Raw genomic sequence first — 18,118 nt, forward strand, 5'->3', positions numbered from 1 at the left:
AGTGGGCATAAATGGGAAGTACTCAGACTGGAAGAAAGTAACTAGCGGTGTGCCTCAGGGCTCGGGTTCTTGGGCCTATCTTATTCAATATCATCGTAAATGACCTGGAAGAAGAAATGACCAGTGTTATCGTCAAGTTTGCAGATGACACAAAGCTATGCCAGGCAATCAGGTCACAAAGAGACAGCGAAGAACTCCAGAGAGATTTGAAGCAACTTGAGAGATGGGCAGAAAATTGGCAGATGAGTTTTAATGTAGAAAAATGCAAAGTGATGCACCTGGGCAGCAAAAACAAGGAGCATGGATATAAACTGTTAGGTATAACATTGGGGAAGAGTGAACAAGAAAAAGACCTGGGAGTACTGATAGACAGGACCCTGAAGCCATCAGCCCAATGCGCAGTGGCGGCAAAGAAAGCTAACAGGATGTTAGGCATGATAAAGAAGGGAATCATGAGTAAATCAAGGGAGGTCATAATGCCGCTTTATAGAGCGATGATCAGACCACACTTGAAATACTGTGTACAAAACTGGGCTCCATACCTGAAGAAGGATATAACACTGCTGGAGAGGGTGCAGAGGCGAGCGACAAAGCTAGTAAAAGGTATGGAGAACTTGAGCTACAAAGATCGCCTCAGAAAACTGGGATTATTCACCCTTGAGAAGAGAAGACTGAGAGGGGATCTGATAGAGACTTTTAAATTGCTAAAAGGAATCGACAAAATGGAGCAAGCTCACTCACCAGCAGAGCGAAAGGATGGTGAGCAGAAAACAGCGTTATTCACATTGGCAAATGTAACCCAGACTCGGACCAGAGGTCATAGCCTGAAGCTGAGAGGGGACACGGCCATGACAAATGTCAGAAAGTTCTGCTTCACACAGCGAGTGGTGAACGCCTGGAACTCTCTCCCAAAACAGCTGGTGGAGGAAACCACCACTCTAGGATTTAAGGGAAAATTGGATGCACAACTTCTTGCAGGACACATTGAGGGATACGAGTGACTAATGTATTCGCCAGGGTACGCCTGGCTGAGCCTCTGCGTGTGCGGATCACCGGACTGGATGGACCCCGGATTTGATCCGGTGCAGGCATTTCTTATGTTCTTAGTGTATGTTCCCCATCGAGACAGTTGTCGGTTTCTAAAGGGCTGGCTTTGAAGCCGGTTGGGGATTTTCCTTATACCTCGTCTTCTCCGAGGCTCCCCCAGCGATTTCCTCGGACTCCGGGGTCTTCCCCGGTCCATCTGGCGCGGGGCCATTCCTCGACGCCCCCTACATGCCTTAGTCGAACTTCTTTGATCTCCCGTTCACGGGACTCTGAGGCTCCGGCTTACTATTCCAGGGAAGTTTCTCCCTCTTTCTCGGCTGCACCCAGATCTCAGTCTTAGTCTCCTCTGGAGGATGAATCTTCTTCTCAGACCTCCTCCTTTTCTCGTTTCATCTCTGAACTTGGACCTTCAGTCCGACTCCCGCTTTACCCAAGAATACCTGGCGGAATTGGGAGTTGATGATATGCCTCGTGAGGCGCATCGCCTTCCGGTGCATCAAGTTCTCCAGCAGACTTTTCTCCGGAATCTGGAGACACTGTATGCTGTCATAGCTATTCCCTCCAAGTTAGAGTCCCGTTACCAGACAATCCCGGTTAAAGGGTTTGATAGTTCTCAGCTTTCCCACCAATCCCTGGTGGTTGAGTCTTCCTTGAAGAAATCGAATGCCTCGGAGGTTTACGCTGCTGTCCCCCCCGGGCAGGGAAGGCCGCACGATGGACAAATTTGGTCGCCGCCTTTATCAGAATTCGATGATGGCGAACCGTGTTCCTAATTACAATTTCTTCTTTACGTTCTACCTCCGGTTCTGTATAGATGCCCTCCGCTCGTTCCGGGAGGTTGTTCCAGAGCCTCGGCGTCGGGAGTTTCGTCTCCTCAAGGAGACCCTCTCCCAAATCCGCCTGTATATGTTTCAGGCCTCTTACAACACCTTTGAATTGTCCTCGAGAGTTACAGCCTTTGCGATCGCCATGTGTCGCCTCGCTTGGCTCCGGATTGTGGACATGGATCCGAATCTACAGGATCGCCTTCCCAATCTCCCATGTGTGGGTCATGAGCTCTTCGATGATTCCATTGAGGCAGCCACGAAGCTCCTCTCGGACCACGAGCGGTCCTTTGCGTCGCTGATGAAACTTAAGCCGAAGGCTCCTCCGGCTCGCCAATATAAAATTCCTCTCCGGAGGTACCCGCAAAAATCTACTCCTGCTTTCTCTAGGCCTCCTGCGAAATGGCCCCTGCAGCAGCAGCCACGTCAACCTAAGACTCAGGCGCTGGCCCCGGTGAAGACCGGGTTGTCCTTTTGACAATTCCAGTCCAAGCTTCAGGCTCCCTTTCTGGAGCCTATCCCCTTCCCATCGGGGGTCGTCTCCATCATTTCTATACCCAGTGGGAAAGTCTTACCACCGACAGTTGGGTACTGTCTATCATCTGGGAGGGGTCCTCCCTCCACTTCAGTCGTGTACCCCCGGACATTCCTCCAAGAGAGTTTCCTTCTGCTCAGTCTCAGCTTCCTCTCCTTCTGCAGGAAGCTCAGGCCCTTCTTCGCCTTCGGGCGGTCGAGGAGGTTCCCACGGACCAGTGGAACTCCGGATTTTATTCCCGGTACTTTCTGGTGCCCAAGAAGACGGGAGATCTGCGTCCGATCCTGGACCTCCGTGCTCTGAACAAGTTTCTGGTCCGGGAATGATTCAGAATGCTCACCCTTCCCACATTGTATCCCCTCTTGGACGAGGGGGACTGGCTGTGCTCACTAGATCTCAAGGAGGTGTACACGCACATTCTGATTCACCCGGCCTCTCGCCGGTAATTGAGATTCCGGGTGGAGGATCTCCATCTCCAGTATCGTGTTCTTCCATTCGGCCTGGCGGCCTCTCCGAGGGTTTTCACGAAATATCTGATTGTGGTAGCTGCGGACCTGTGCCTCCGCAGCCTGCAGGTGTTTCCCTACCTCGACGACTGGTTGATAAATGCGTCCTTTCGCAACGAAGTCCTGCGAGCAACGAATCAAACCATCGTGTTCCTTCAGAGTCTCGGCTTCGAGGTGAACTTTCCCAAGTCTCACCTCTGCCCGTCCCAGTCTCTCGAATTTATCGGAGCGGTCCTGGACACGGTTCGTCTCCGCTCCTTCTTGCCTCGGCCTCGTCAGGAGGCCCTTATCCGTTTGTGCCGAATGGTGACCCATCTGCACTTGGCGCCGGCTCGGCTCATGATGGTCCTCCTAGGTCACAAGGCCTCCACGGTTCACGTGTGACTCCTTTTGCCAGACTTCACCTCCGTATCCCTCAATGGACTTTGGCGTCCAAGTGGACCCAGGATCGGGATTCTCTCTCTCGACGCATTGTCATGACTCCTTTGTTCAGGAGGTCTCTCCATTGGTGGATGCTCTCTTCCAATCTTTCCAGAGGTCTTCTGTTGCATGCTCCTCCTCCGCAGAAGGTTCTCACGACGGACTCATCGACCTATGCTTGGGGGGCTCATCTGGACGGTCTGCGCCCCCAGGGTCTTTGGTCCTGTGCCGACCGCCTTTGTCGCATCAATTTTCTGGAGCTTCGAGCGATTTTCCTCGCTCTGAAAGCCTTTTGTCACCTGCTTCACAACCGAGTGGTGCTAGTTCGCACGGACAACCAGGTTGCCATGTATTATATCAACAAACATGGGGGCACGGGGTCCAGGTCCCTGTGCCAGGAGGCAATGCGGCTTTGGAAATAAGCCATTTGCCGCAACATATTCATTCGAGCTGTGTATTTTCAGGGCCAGCGGAACTGTCTGGAAGTCAAGTTGAGTCGTCATCTGCAGCCTCACGAATGGTCCCTCCACTCCGTGACCCTACATCAGGTGTTTGCTCGTGGGGGACTCCGGACATCGATCTGTTCGCATCCCCCCTCAATCACAAGTTGCCCTGCTTTTGCTCCAGGGTTTACACCCCTCTCAGGATCGAGGCGGATGCGTTCCTGCTGGATTGGTCGAACAAGTTCCTGTATGCATTTCCTCCATTCCCTCTGATTCTGAAGACTCTCGTCAAGCTCAAGTCCACGAGTGCCACCATGATTCTGATAGCCCCGCGGTGGCCCCGACAGCCGTGGTTCTCCCTTCTGTTGCAACTCAGTGCCAGGGAGCCTCTTCCTCTGCCTATTTTTCCTTCTCTGCTTACACAGAGTCAGGGTTCTCTGCTTCATCCTAACCTCCAGTCTCTGCATTTAACAGCTTGGTTCCTCGAGACATAATGCCTTCGTTCCAGTTCTCCCAGCCTGTGCTGGATGTCCTGGAGGCGTCTCGGAAGGAGTCCACTTGCCAATGTTACCATCAGAAGTGGACCCGTTTTTTTTCCTGGTGTGGTACTCGACAGCTGGAGCCTCTGTCCGCCTCCTTGTCTACTGTCCTGGATTATCTGTTGCACTTGTCTGGCACTGGCCTCAAGTCCTCTTTGGTTCAAGTCAACCTTAGTGCCATTGCTGCTTTTCATCGGCTGATTGATGGGAAACCTATCTCTGTTCATCCTGTGGTTTCCCGCTTCATGAAAGGACTTATCCACGTTCATCCGCCCCTCCGGTGGTTTGGGATATTAACGTGGTCCTTGCTCAATTGATGAAACTTCCGTTCGAGCCGCTAGCACGGGCTCACTTAAAGTATCTTACTTGGAAAGTTGTGTTTCTTGTTGCTCTCACTTCTGCTTGTCAGGTCAGTGAGCTTCAAGCCTTAAATGGCGGACCCACCTTTCACTGTCTTCCATCATGATAAGGTGGTTCTCCGCACCCATCCTAAATTCTTGCCTAAGATTGTTTATGATTTTCACATCAACCAATCCATTGTTCTTCCGGTGTTTTTTCCGAAGCCCCATTCTAACTCTGGAGAAGTGGCTCAACATTCTCTTGATTGTAAGCGTACGCTGGCCTTCTACTTGACGCGCACCACTCCTCATCGTTCTGCTCCCCAACTTTTCCTCTCTTTCGATCCCAATCGCTTGGGTCGCTCTGTTTCTAAGCGGACCATTTCTAACTGGTTGGCCGCTTGTATCTTTCTGTTACGCTCAGGCTGGTCTCTCCCTGCCGAGTCGAGTCACAGGCCACAGGGTCTGAGCAATGGCAGAATCTGTTGCTTTCCTTCGCTTGACTCCCATCGAGGAAATTTGTAAGGCTGCCACTTGGGCCTTGGTTCATACGTTCACCTCACATTACTGTCTGGATGCTTTTTCCAGGTGTGATGGCCATTTCGGCCAATCTGTTTTGCAAAATCTTTTCTCCTAAACTTGCCAACTCTCCCTCCATCCCCTTTTTAGTTAGCTTGAAGGTCTCCCACATGTAGAGAATATGCTGCGTGCTTGTCCTTGGATAAAGCACAGTTATTTACCGTAACAGGTGTTATCCAGGGACAGCAGGCAGATATTCTCGCAACCCACCCACTTCCCCATGGTTGGCTTCTTTGCTTGCTATCTAAACTGAGGACACGCTGAGGAGACGCATGCCCTAGGCAGGACGGGAGGGGCACGTGCACATGCGCGCACCAATCGCAAGCCTGAAGGTCTTCGAGCAAGTCTGCTTGCAAAAACGTCCGCTAGGGGGCTCCGTCGGTGATGTCACCCACATGTAGAGAATATCTGCCTGCTGTCCCTGGATAACACCTGTTACGGTAAGTAACTGTGCTTTAATTCCTACTGGTGATTTGGTTAATGAAGCCCTTCTTCATCCCTGCCCCAGGCCCCATCTGGTCCATTGCTGTTATCACCTGCTGCCTAGGTTAGCCTTGTATGGAGGAGAGACTTGCCCTGCAGCTTCTCTCCTTCCCTCCCTATTTGAAGCCAGGCAAAGTACTACAGTTTGAAGAGCCTGAGAAAATCTGTGTGTGGGGTAAAGCACTTTGTTAGCAACCACTAAGCCAGTCGCAACTATCTTAGCTACCTCTGAGCCCTGTGAAGAGGTGATCCCTATAGATTAGCTCTTTAGATGAGGAATGCAGCCCTAAAATTATTTATTAATGGATAGGATCTAGTCAGGGTGTCTTTTTAAATATACCTTTGATAGAGTGATGAAGGGGGAGCATATTATCCTGATCTCTAAGCCTCATGCATTTCTCTGGAAATTTCTGCCCTGGCATGCTGGCATTTCTGATTTGCCCCTTTAAGGGTATTATGCAGGTTTAGAATGTTCAATATTTTGGATGCCCACACTTCCCATCAAATGATATGTTCATTTTTAGGGAACTATCAATGTAAATAGTTACTTTTTGATAAGATCACCAAAATTAAATAACTAGTTATTTTATTTTAGTAACTACTAACAAAAGTTACAAGTTACTTTTGCATTACTGTTTACATAGCATGCAGAACAATTGACAACAAATTTCCATTCATGCTATTTTACTCATTAAGCCTCCAAATTCAACTAGTTTCTTTGCATCGCCACAGTAATTACTCATGTACCAGCTATACGTGACAGCCAGCTAAACAGACTTTACTGAACTGAAAGAACTGCTTCTTAAAGGGCTGGACTGAAGTAGACCACTTGAAGCTAAGGATGATTTGATAGTAGCGAGTTGCGCTGGATCCAGTCAGATGCTGCCAGAGCACATGCCAAAAACTCACTGATGCAAGCAATGCAGGCTCAGGCTGATGCTGCAAACACAACTCCTAATGCAGTACCATCTTCCATTGAAGACACCAACTTCTTCTGCCTCTATGAATCAAAGGGACAATGCTGTGTAGGTGGAACTAGTCCTCCTCTTGAATGATGTTGCACATCATATATCCAATCTCCGCTATCCAACTGTGAAGGAAGTGTTTATTCTGAAGAATACGAGCCTTCATCAAGCGCACCAGTGGACAGATTCTTTCACCACACAGGAACAGTTTAACCAACGAGCATTTTGGAATTCTTTTAATGCTCAGAGCCAATAAGAAACTCATTTGAAAATAAAGTACTCATTGTAATGTTCATATAGTTATAATTAATAATCAAAGTAACTATTAACTACTTTTTTTTAGTAACAAGTACCTATTTACATAAAGTGAAGAGTTCTGAAATCAATAACTAGTTAAGTTTTATCCCATGTAACTAGTAATGCTAACTAGTTACTTTTTTACAGTAACTATCGCAGCATTGCGCGTCTTACGCACATACAGTATGTGTGCATGGCTGGCTCAGATCGTGGCAGGAGCCTTCAGCCTGTCTTTCTCCTCAATTTGTATTAGGCTAGCTTCAAACTCCTGGGTATGCAAGATAATTCAAATTAAGATGAGGGATCTGCCTTCAAGGTGCAGTTCCGTGCCGGGAAGCAGCAAAAGTATTAGCGCATTATCTCAAGGTAGATTCTTGGTAGTACAGGTTACCAAGTGCACATCCTTGTCAAGTGTGGGAGACGTGATATTCAAGAATCTAATTGGGCAAAGTGGCTGTAAGTCTTTAAATGTATTTCAAAGCACTACTCTTGTGAATCAAAGCAGCTGCAGCATCTCCTTTTGTGTCACGTGCCTATCATACCAGGTTGCGAAGACTTGAGCTGGCAGAGGGCCACACTTGTCCCAGCTCCTTTTGGATGGTGTTGATTATGTAGCTCAGTGTTTCTCAACTTCTTCAAGCCAAGTACTCCCTAAGCCTAACAAATACCAACTGAGTACAAACTCTGCCCCAGACCCCACCCCCATAATAATAGTACTAACACAATTTCTTCCATCCCATCCATTTTTCATATGCACACAATATAATCTACATATACATAATGGAATAGTAACAACAAAATAAAAAAAACACAAAGCACACTACGCAGAGAGAATGTTAATTATCATTTATATTCGGGGGGGGTTCAAAGAGGTAAAGGCAGATGACTTTGCAATTGGTAACAACTATAGAAAAATATACAAATATAGAGAAAAATATAGACAGCAGATATAAATTCACAAAACTGACACATCTCCCTCCATGAGTCCAACTTTTCTTCCTCTCTTCTCCACCCCTATTGGCAATATGTCTCCCTCTCTCTCTGTCTCTCACTGCCCACCTGTCTTGAGAGATCTAGGCATCTCTCCCACCCCCTCTACTGCCACATCCAACATTTCTCCCTATCTCATCCCCCAGATCATGTGCAGCATTTTTCACCACTGCCAAATAGCCTCATGCCCATTTCTCCTATCACCCCTCTCTAGCCACATCTTTCCCTCCATCACTATGTCCAACATTCCTCCCCCTTCAATCTTCCCTATCCACCACCATATCCAACATTTCTCCCTCTCATCCTTCTATTCCCCATGCATCTCTACCTCACTCTTTTCTATGCCCAATTTTCCTTTCTTCCTTTCCTCATGTGCACCATCTCTCACTTACACACTCATGCCCATCAGTTCTCCCTTTCTATTCCTTCCCTTCTATGTCCCAAGTTAGTGCCCCCATGTTCATGCCCTTCCCTTCTGTCTCTAGTTTGTACCCCCTCCCCCAAAGCGTGTTGGTCCACAGAAGCCGCAGGCGCCACCAAGGATCCTTGCTTGTCCCCTGATGAAGCTGCCAGGGATCCCTCCCTGTCTGTCCGCCTGCTATACTACTCCTCGCCCCCAAAGTCGACCCTGACACTCCATCAGCAGCATTCATCAGCAACTCCGCGCATGGACAGGCCAGGCCACCTGCAGCGACTCATAAGCCTTTCCCCTGATGTCAGAATTGATGTTGGGGGGGAAGGCTTGTGGGCTGGTCACATGCAGCGTGGGCTTATGAGCCTGCGGCGGCAGCTTCAGTGGGGGGCAGGCAGGGATCCCTAGCAGCAGCCAGGCTGTGTACCCCCAAGGGTATGCTTACCGTGTGTTGAGAAACACTGATATAGCTGATGCTCTTCAACTTCATTAGAGTCATGAGCAATGTAACATAGTAACATAGTAGATGACGGCAGATAAAGACCCGAATGGTCCATCCAGTCTGCCCAACCTGATTCAATTTAAATTTTTTTTTTTTTTCTTCTTAGCTATTTCTGGGCGAGAATCCAAAGCTTTATCCGGTACTGTGCTTGGGTTCCAACTGCCAAAATCTCTGTTAAGACTTACTCCAGCCCATCTACACCCTCCCAGCCATTGAAGCCCTCCCCTGCCCATCCTCCTCCAAACTGCCATACACAGACGCAGACCGGCTTCTTCAATCAATGTTTCGGCTTCTTCAATCTCAGCCCACAGAATACCCTGGATTGGGCAATGGGCTCGAGTTTCCACCTCCATGTTTACCCTCAGCAGACTTCCTTTTAAGGGTCAAATGTTATTCTGAACAGGACTGGACAATTGCATGACCAGTTTGGCAGATCATTGGCCAACTCTTTTGTCTGGTAGCAGGCTGCAAACCTCTAGTTGCTCTGGGTGGTCTAATTTTAGTAACTCCAGGTGCTTTTGGTAGTCCTCCAGCAGGAGCCATCTCTCAGAGATCCTTCTAGGATCCAGACACAGATTCTCAGGTCCCAGATGGAACCAAGTCCCCAGTTTTCATCCCACTTCAACCTTCACAACAGCGCAACACCAGGTCCGGTGCCCTCTTCCTGAAGATAAAAGGATGGCTTTCAACCTCTGTGGAAGCCTGGGCACAGATCTTGGTAGATAATTCAGAGTGATTACAAGCTCTAAGTTGCCCAGCCCTTGACATACTGGTTAGTAGACTTTCCAGTGAGGCATCCAGAGAAGGCAGCAGGGTTGCAGCTACATCTCAGAGGCTATTGAATTTTCAGGCCTTAGACTTGGTGCCACACAAAGATTTGGGCTTGGACACATTCTCTGTATACTTCATTGGACCCTTCAACAGCTTAGACGAATGGATATCCCTTCTGGAATCTACCGGTGTCAGCTCTGGGGGAGTTTCTGGCTTCTCTTGATTTGACAGAGCCCTGTCTGATCATTCCTATGTTTCCAGACCACAGAGAGTTCCTTAGGTTGGATGTCCTACAAAACCATTACCAGTTCTCAGCCTTTACCTTAGGGCTGGCAACAGCACCTCACTCATTCACCAAGGGGATTGTGGTAGTAGCTATCCACCTGTGCGAGATGGGCATGCAAGTTCAGCCAAAGCTGAACTTCTGGCTGCTGATAGCTTTGTCGTTCACAGAATGAAAGCAAGCTGTAGCTCATGTGGTCTTGAGTCCTGCAGAACCAGGTTCCGTAGTGAATTTCCGAAAGGGCTCACTGATTCAATCACAATCTTTGGAATACCTCGGGGTTCTTTTTCAACATGGCAGATGGTCGTGTCTATCTACCAGAGGCATGCAGACAGAAGCTTTGCATTCAGATAATGAGTTTGTGGGTCAATCCAGCTCAGTCTGCGGAAAACTACTTCCATGTGTTGGATTCCAGGGCTATCACAATAAAGGAGATCCTTGGGTGGAGGCTCATATACATTCTCCTCAGAACATGTTTCTATCTCGGTGATCCCCTAAATCAGACTCATTTCAGGTGCCCCTGCTGTGGACACTAGTTACCCAGGCCAGGATGGACTGGTAGCTCCATCCAAAGGCATTGTCTGTATCCAATTAGTAATTGTGATTCCGCATGCCAGCCTGTTCGGTTGGGGAAGAGCTCACTTCAATGGACACCCAATCCAGGGTCGTTGGTCGACCTTCCAGGGGAAGTGGTTGATCAGCAGATTACTATTAGGGCCATTCGTTTGGTGTGGCAGAGACTGCAGAAGAGTCCAGAGGGACAAACTTCTTGAAGAATTCTACAGTAGTGGCTGGCTGCTGATAGCTTTCGCCAGAGAAGCACCAAGAGTGCACAGTGAGTCTGGAAGCTCATTAACTATTCAGATGGACAGAGCTTCATCCTCACGCTTCCTCAGCAGCACAGGTAGTGGGACTAGACCTTCTCCATTTTCCTTGGCAATCAGACACTGAATCTGAGTGAGTGGCTACTACCTCCAGCAGCCTTATAAGCCATTGTTTGTAGCTGGGTGTCATCCAACGTTGAGTGGATAGCAACAGCAAAACACAAAAAGGCAGACAGATTCTTCAGTAGGAGATCCAAGCCCGGAAGCTTGGACCTGGACACTCTGATCCAGCTGTGGCTGAAGAGCAAACTCTTGTTTGTGTTTTCTTCGTGGCCCATCATAGGCTGGGTTATCCCCAGGTTTGCAAGCCATCTAAGAACAGTCATTCCAGTGGCTCCAGGTTGGCCATCCACTGTAGGCAGACCTAGTGTGTTATTTATATTCCAAGCCTCATTGTAGTGCTCCAATAGTCTGTCTCGTGTTCCAAACCTCATTCTGGTGGTCTCCTTGTATGTGTGACATGCTTTGTCTTATGGTTTCTGTCCCAACAGAAGCAAAGCTTCTGGGCTGCCAAAGGCAGTGTGTTCAGCTGACTGATGTTGCCAGCAGCCTGAAGATGGCAGGCTTGCTTTCAGTGGACCGGAGCACCGTGGTTACCTGGACAAAATGAAGAATGGTCAAAAGCCACCTTAGATACCTGATGAAGCCCTCAAAAAGAGGACATGTCTTGGGAAACTGGTAATCATACTGCACTATGGTATGAAAATCCTCCCAGTCTGACTTTTGGTAAGCTGTGCAGGTATAAGCTTTTTCACCAATCTCTATTTTCCAAGTCATCTAACTTTGTAGAGAACATCCTCAAATTTTAGTTAAAGCATCCACATAATAGCTGTCTTCTACAAGCTCCTCCCCATGGTATAGCATCTTTTTCTCTCTTTCTTATTCCCTCTCCCCCTCTCCCCTACACCCTTAGACTGGCTTTCTTGTCGAACGCCTTCTGAAAGTCCAGATATACAATGTCAACTGGGTCGCTTTTGTCTATCTGCCTGTTTACTCCTTCGAAGAAGTGCAGCAAGTTTGTCAAACAAGATCTGCCCTTGCTGAAACCGTGCTGGCTGGTCCTCATCAGACCATGTCCGTCAAGATGATCAATGATGTGGTCCTTTATCGGCGCCTCTACCATCTTTCCCGGTACTGAGGTCAGACTCACAGGTCTGTAGTTTCCCGAGTTTCCTCTCAAACCTTTTTTGAAGATCGGCGTAACATTCGCCACCTTCCAGTCCTCAGGAATCTTTCCCGATTTGATCGACAGATTGGCTATTAGTTGAAGCAGTTCAGCTATGGTCCCTTTCAGTTCCTTGATGACCCTCGGTTGGATGCCATCCGGTCCCGGTGATTTATCGCTTTTAAGCCTATCAATCTGCCTGCCTACCTCTTCTAGACTGACCGTTAACCCTGTCAATTTCCCGTTTTCACTTCCAGCATATAGCCTGATGGGTTCCAATATCCTCTTCGGTAAATACAGACGCAGAAAACGTGTTCAGTCTGTCAGCGATTGCTTTGTCATCCTTTAGTGCTCCCTTTATTCCTTGGTCATCCAACCGTCCCACTGCTTCCTTCGTGGGTCCTTTCCCTTTAATATATTGAAAGAACGCCTTGAAGTTTTTTGCCTATTTTTTCCTCGTAATATCTTTTGGCCCCTTTTACTGCCTTATAGCACCTGCATTGATGTTGTTTGTGCTTATTCCAGTTTTCATCCGTTTTTGATCTTTTCCACTCCTTAAACGAGGTTTTTTTGTCTCTGATCGCTTCCTTAACCTCTACAGTGAGCCACGCCGGTTCTTTATTCTTTTTCCTCTTTGATCCCTGTACAATATAGCTAACAGTTTTGCAAGGTTAGTATATTGTATAGTTTGGAAGAGTCACTTTTGAGAACATTTCCTCTTAACAGTACATTGAGGTCAGCTATAATATCTGATTAACTGATTTACTGTAGCTGCCTGTTTAAAGATACCTTAGATTCTATATGTGAACTCAAATTTGTTAGGCCATGGTGAAGAATTTTCAAAACATAGACATCATTGGAATCTCTGAAACATGGTGGAATGAGGAAAGCAAATGGGATACAGCACTGCCGGGGTACAAGCTCTATCGCCAGGATAGGTCAGGACAGAAAGGAGGTGGAATAGCACTATACATAAAAGAAAACATACAATCAACAAGAATGGACACAGCAGAGACGACCAACAAGCTGAAATTGCTATGGGTTAAAATACCGGGAAGGAAAGGGCCTGAAATAAAGATAGGCCTATACTATCGCCCACCCGGGCAAACCGGAAATATCGATGAAGAAATGGAAGCCGAGATAAACGAGAATGCAAAAGCGGTAACACTGTTGTTATGGGAGACTTCAACTACCCCGGGATAGACTGGAGTCTTGGAAGCTCAAGATGCGCTAGGGAGACAGAATTCCTGGAGGCTACACAAGATTGCTTCATGGAGCAGCTTGTTAGAGAACCGACGAGAGGAAATGCCACTCTGGATCTAATCCTAAATGGGTTAAGGGGACCTGCAAAGGAAGTGGAAGTAGTGGGACCGTTGGGAAACAGCGATCATAATATGATCAAGTTCAAGGTTGAGGTAGGAATACCGAAAGGAAAGAGAACCATAGCGACAACTTTCAAGAGGGCATTCGGAAAAGTTGAAAGGGGACAGATTCAAAACGAATGCTAGGAAGTTCTTCTTTACCCAACATGTGGTGGACACCTGGAATGCGCTTCCAGAGGACGTTATAGGGCAGAGTACGGTATTGGGGTTTAAGAAAGGATTGGACAATTTCCTGCTGGAAAAGGGAATAGAAGGGTATAGATAGAGGATTACTGCACAGGTCCTGGACCTGTTGGGCCGCCGCGCGAGCGGGCTGCTAGGCGTGATGGATCACAGGTCTGACCCAGCGGAGGCATTGCTTATGTTCTTATAAGGTAAGCCCTATATCAGATCACTGCCTTTTAGTGTTTATTTAATAAAATAAGTTCCTTTTTAAAACTTGGGCATCCTATTATAAAATCAGGCCTGTCTTTTTACTTAATTACCATCCACAAATATAACTCCTAACCCTAAACCAACTTTGACTAGATCTCCTATATGCCATCTCGGGAACCATCCCTGATGTATAAAGAATAATTGCAATTGCCTACTAGTGCAATAAGACCCAACTCATATGTTAAGATTTCTCTCACTGTGTATAGAAAATGTCCTACTACTATAAGAAGTCATACCTATGCTGTTAAAATTGTCCTATCTTTATTTGAAATCCTTATTCCAGATAACTTATCATTAACTTATATTATACTCTCTTATCCTTATTTTAAGTCCTTACTCCAACTATCGTATCGCTAACTTATGTATGTAAACTTGTAACCCATTCTGGGCTCTTTTAGGAGGATGGGCATAAAAAATTGAATGAAAAAATAAATATGAAAAAATTGGCATGCCAATAAAGTTCTCTGAATCCATTGTGCTGACTTTCAAAGTCAGTAAGATTACTAGCGTTTCTTAATGCAGTTTATATATTATGTACAACCTACTGATTATGTGCCGTTGAGTCTTCTCTTTGTCCATAAAATGAGCCACTGTCCCTTTTGTAACTTTTTTCTGCTTCAGGATGCCAAAGATGGAAAGATATACACTGAGCAAAACTTTTTTCAGCGAGCAGCAAAGAAAATCACTGGTATGTATGCAGTATTTATATATTTGGACCCTGATTCTGCAAAGTGCGTCCCGATTTTAGGCAGCTGTAGGCGTCCTACAGCTGTCTAATCAGCCAATCGGGATGCACGTTTTTAAAAAAAAAAATGCTCCCCAGGCAGGCTGCCTATTTTGAAGGCGCCTCTGGGAGCCTAGGGAGGCCCGCAAGATGCCTAAGCTCACCTAAGGGCCTTAGGTGAACCTAGGCGGCCCTACGCGTCTCCCTAGTAGAGGAAGAGACGCTTACAATGTAGGCCAGCAAAACGCTGGCCTACATTGTAAGTAGACGCGGACGCTATACTTATCGCGCCTAGAGCCTGGGCCAATCAAGCCTTAGGCTTAGTGGGGATGGGCGGACCCGATAATCCTAAGGCCTGATTGGTCCAGGCTTCTAGAGCTGGGCCAATCAGGCCTTAGGCTTAGTGGGGATGGGCAGACCCGATAATCCTAAGGCCTGATTGGTCCAGGCTTCTAGAGCCTGGTCCAATCAGGCCTTAGACTTAGCAGGGATGGGCTGGGAAGGGTCGGGCCTGCCTCATTTCGACGAGCGGTCCCGCCTCATTTCGACGAGCGGGCCTGCCGGTTGGACGGCAGCAAGACCTGTCCAGCCAGCCAACACTTTAGAGGTTAGTTGGGAGGGGAGGTTAGGAGGGTCATCAGGGAGTTAGCGTGGGGGGTCCGGAGAGGATGCGGCTTTCTGGCAGGAGAGGTTGGGCACTCTCCTGCCGTCAATTGGGAGTTTTTTTTGGGGGGGGGTGGTGTTCCGGCAGGATGGGTTAGGCACCCTCCTGCCGGCGATCGAGAGTTTTGGGGGCGGCATTCCAGCAGGAGGGGTTGGGCACCCTCCTGTCGGTGAACGAGAGTGTCGGGGGGTGGCCTTCCAGTAGGAGGGGTTCGGCACCCTCCTGCCGGCGATCAAACAGGCGGCCGCTATACTTATTGCGGCAGAGAGATCCCGTGCCGCGATAAGTGTAGCAGCCGCGTCTACTCTAACCTGATTCTCTAACCGGCATCTGTAACATGGACGCCGGTTACAGAATCGGGGTTAGTGTAGGCCCGATTCTGTATAGGACACCCCTCCCAGGCGTCCTATACAGAATCAGGACCTTGGTGTACATTTTAAAGGAAAAAAGTGGAAAAATTACTGAAAAATATAACTCGCTTACAGTATTTTTACAGCACAATAAGACAACACGGGATTTTTGTAATAGACCATTTTATTATCCTAGGCCCAGATACACTTCATCCCACAACCCTTCTTATTTGGGGACTTCAGCATGCTCACTGCCTTTGAGTCAAGGTCTGGGTCATGCATTTGATTTACTGCCTTTCTGTGGTACAGCCAAAATGGCTTACATATACAGATGCTTTCTCTGTCCTTAGAGAGCTCACAATGTGGCAATGGAGTATTAAGTCCTTCCACTGAGATCCATCACAGACAGTTCTCTAAAATATATGTGTATTCCATTGGACGCTCTTTTGAATAATCTTGCCCTGGAGTATTAGTTTATTGCTGAACTTGCTACCTATCCTTATGCATTGTTGAGATAGATGGTGGGGAAATGGGGTAATTACCTTGAATTCAATTTAATCTGTTGCCTGGTTTGTGGTTGGAGTTTGGGTTTCATTTGTGTAAACAAGATATAACTATAGACCATGGTAATTGGGTGCTTTGCATTAATGTGATATTTACTTTTTTTTTTATTTGTACTTTTGCTGTTGGTTTAATAAATGGCAAAAGTAAATTTAACAAAAAATAAAATACAGTAGAATCTCGGTTAACCAGTACTCACTCAGTTAACCGGTACTCTCAAACAACCAGCAAAGAAATCGCCGGTAAAATAAAATGTCCCCCAAAGCAGCAGCACTTACATGTATATGCAGCAAACTGGCATGAGTGGTGTTGATGCCAAGGTAGGGGGAGTTGCAATAGTCCAGTTGAGGTAGGACCATCATCTGAACGATCAGAGCAAAGTGATGTGGGTGGAAGTATGGTCTAGTGCAGCGGTCTCAAACACGCGGCCCATGGGCCGCATGTGGCTCTCCAGGTGTTATTTGCGGCCCGCAGTCTGGACGCGATCAACAGCATTTCTCTTCCCCTTTCCCTTCCTTTTGGAGCAGCAGCGTGTCTGGCCGGCTTAGTCGAACGTTCCGTTCAAAGCCGCGGGTTGGCAGCTCCTCGTGCTATCCACTCCTGCATCGGAAGCCTCTCTGACGTCACAACATCAGAGAGGCTTCAGACACGGATCTCGCAAGGAGCCACCACCCGCGGCTTTGAACGGAACGAGCTGGCCAGACACGCTGCTGCTCTATAAGGAAGAGAAAGGAAGGGGAGGGGAAAGAGAAATGCTTCTGCTACATAGGAAAGGGGGACTCTAGGGAAATGCTACTGCTGTACAGAGAAAGGGAGAGGGAGGGAAAGGGGAAGAGAAATGCCTCTCCTGCACAGGAAAGGGGGAAGGGAAATGCTGCTTCTGTTGCTGCTGCACCCAGTTAGGGAAAGAGAGGGAAGGAAGGAGAAGGGAGAGGAGAGGAACAAGAGAAGCCAAGTTCATGGGAGGGAGGGAAGGAAAGGAGATATCAGACCATGAAGGGGGAGGGAGAGATGCCAGGGCATGGGGGAAGGGAAGGAGATAGATGCCAGACCAGGGGAAAGAAAGGAAGGAGGGAAGGAGAGAAAGGAAGGAAAGAGATGCCAGACCATGGAAATAGGACAGAAGAAGAGAGAGATAGGAAGGGAAGGTAAGACATGGAAACGTAGATTTTGAAAAGAAAGCAGAAAAATTGAACATTAAGTTAATGCTAAAGATGGATGCAAGGCAGAAAGTGAAGACAGAGAGAAAAACAATCAAAGGACAAGAAGGCCCTGGAAACATAGTTGAAAGCACAGAAAAATAAAATCACCAGACAACAAAGGTAGGGAAAATGATTTTATTTTCAATATAGTGATTGAAATGTGCCAGTTTTGAGAAAGAAAAGATATTAAACTTTATTTTTTTTTTTGTAAATAATTTTTATTCTTTTTTAAATTCTTACATCAAGTGAAATACATGTATTACATTCAATTATGAAGAAACACTTGAAATTATCAATAAATGTTCTTACATTGTAAATTAAAGAAACCCTTTATCAAAATTTTATATCATATTATTATTACAATATTTTTCCCTTCCCTACCCCCTCTATATGTTCTATACATGTGTTATGATATCTGATCAGTAGAATAATTTGTCAATGGTCCCCATATTTTATTAAATTTTTTAATATAACCTTGTTGTAATGCCATTACTTTTTCCATTTTATATATATGACAAATTGAATTCCACCAGAAAGTGTAATTTAATTTAGTGTAATCTTTCCAATTCTGAGTAATTTGCTGAATGGCGACCCCTGTTAGAATTAATAAAAGTTTATTATTGTTAGCTGATATCGGACTCTGTGTTCTCATTGTTGTTCCAAATAATATTGTATCATATGATAGTCCAACATGATTTTCTAATAATTTATTAATTTGGGGCCAAATTAATTTCCAAAAGGAATTAATACAGGGACAAAAGAATAATAAATGATCTAATGTCCCCACTTCTATCTTACAATGCCAGCATCTATTAGA

General features: G+C 46.7%; 1 protein-coding gene across 9 annotated transcripts in view; it reads left to right on the forward strand.

The window, feature by feature from the left end:
* Positions 1 to 18,118, forward strand: part of VRK3 (VRK serine/threonine kinase 3) — a 255,863-nt gene that overhangs the window by 100,757 nt on the left and 136,988 nt on the right. For all 9 annotated transcript variants that reach the window (XR_004539198.1, XM_033941762.1, XM_033941768.1 and 6 more), the window contains exon 7: positions 14,422 to 14,488. Coding sequence is in view for 8 of the 9 variants with exons in the window: in XM_033941762.1 (XP_033797653.1) it covers positions 14,422 to 14,488 (67 nt within the window). In the remaining variant the exon portion in view is untranslated. The remainder of the gene's footprint in view (positions 1 to 14,421; positions 14,489 to 18,118) is intronic.

The sequence above is a fragment of the Geotrypetes seraphini genome, chromosome 4, assembly GCF_902459505.1.
Source record: "Geotrypetes seraphini chromosome 4, aGeoSer1.1, whole genome shotgun sequence".
Taxonomy (NCBI): Eukaryota; Metazoa; Chordata; class Amphibia; order Gymnophiona; family Dermophiidae; genus Geotrypetes; species Geotrypetes seraphini.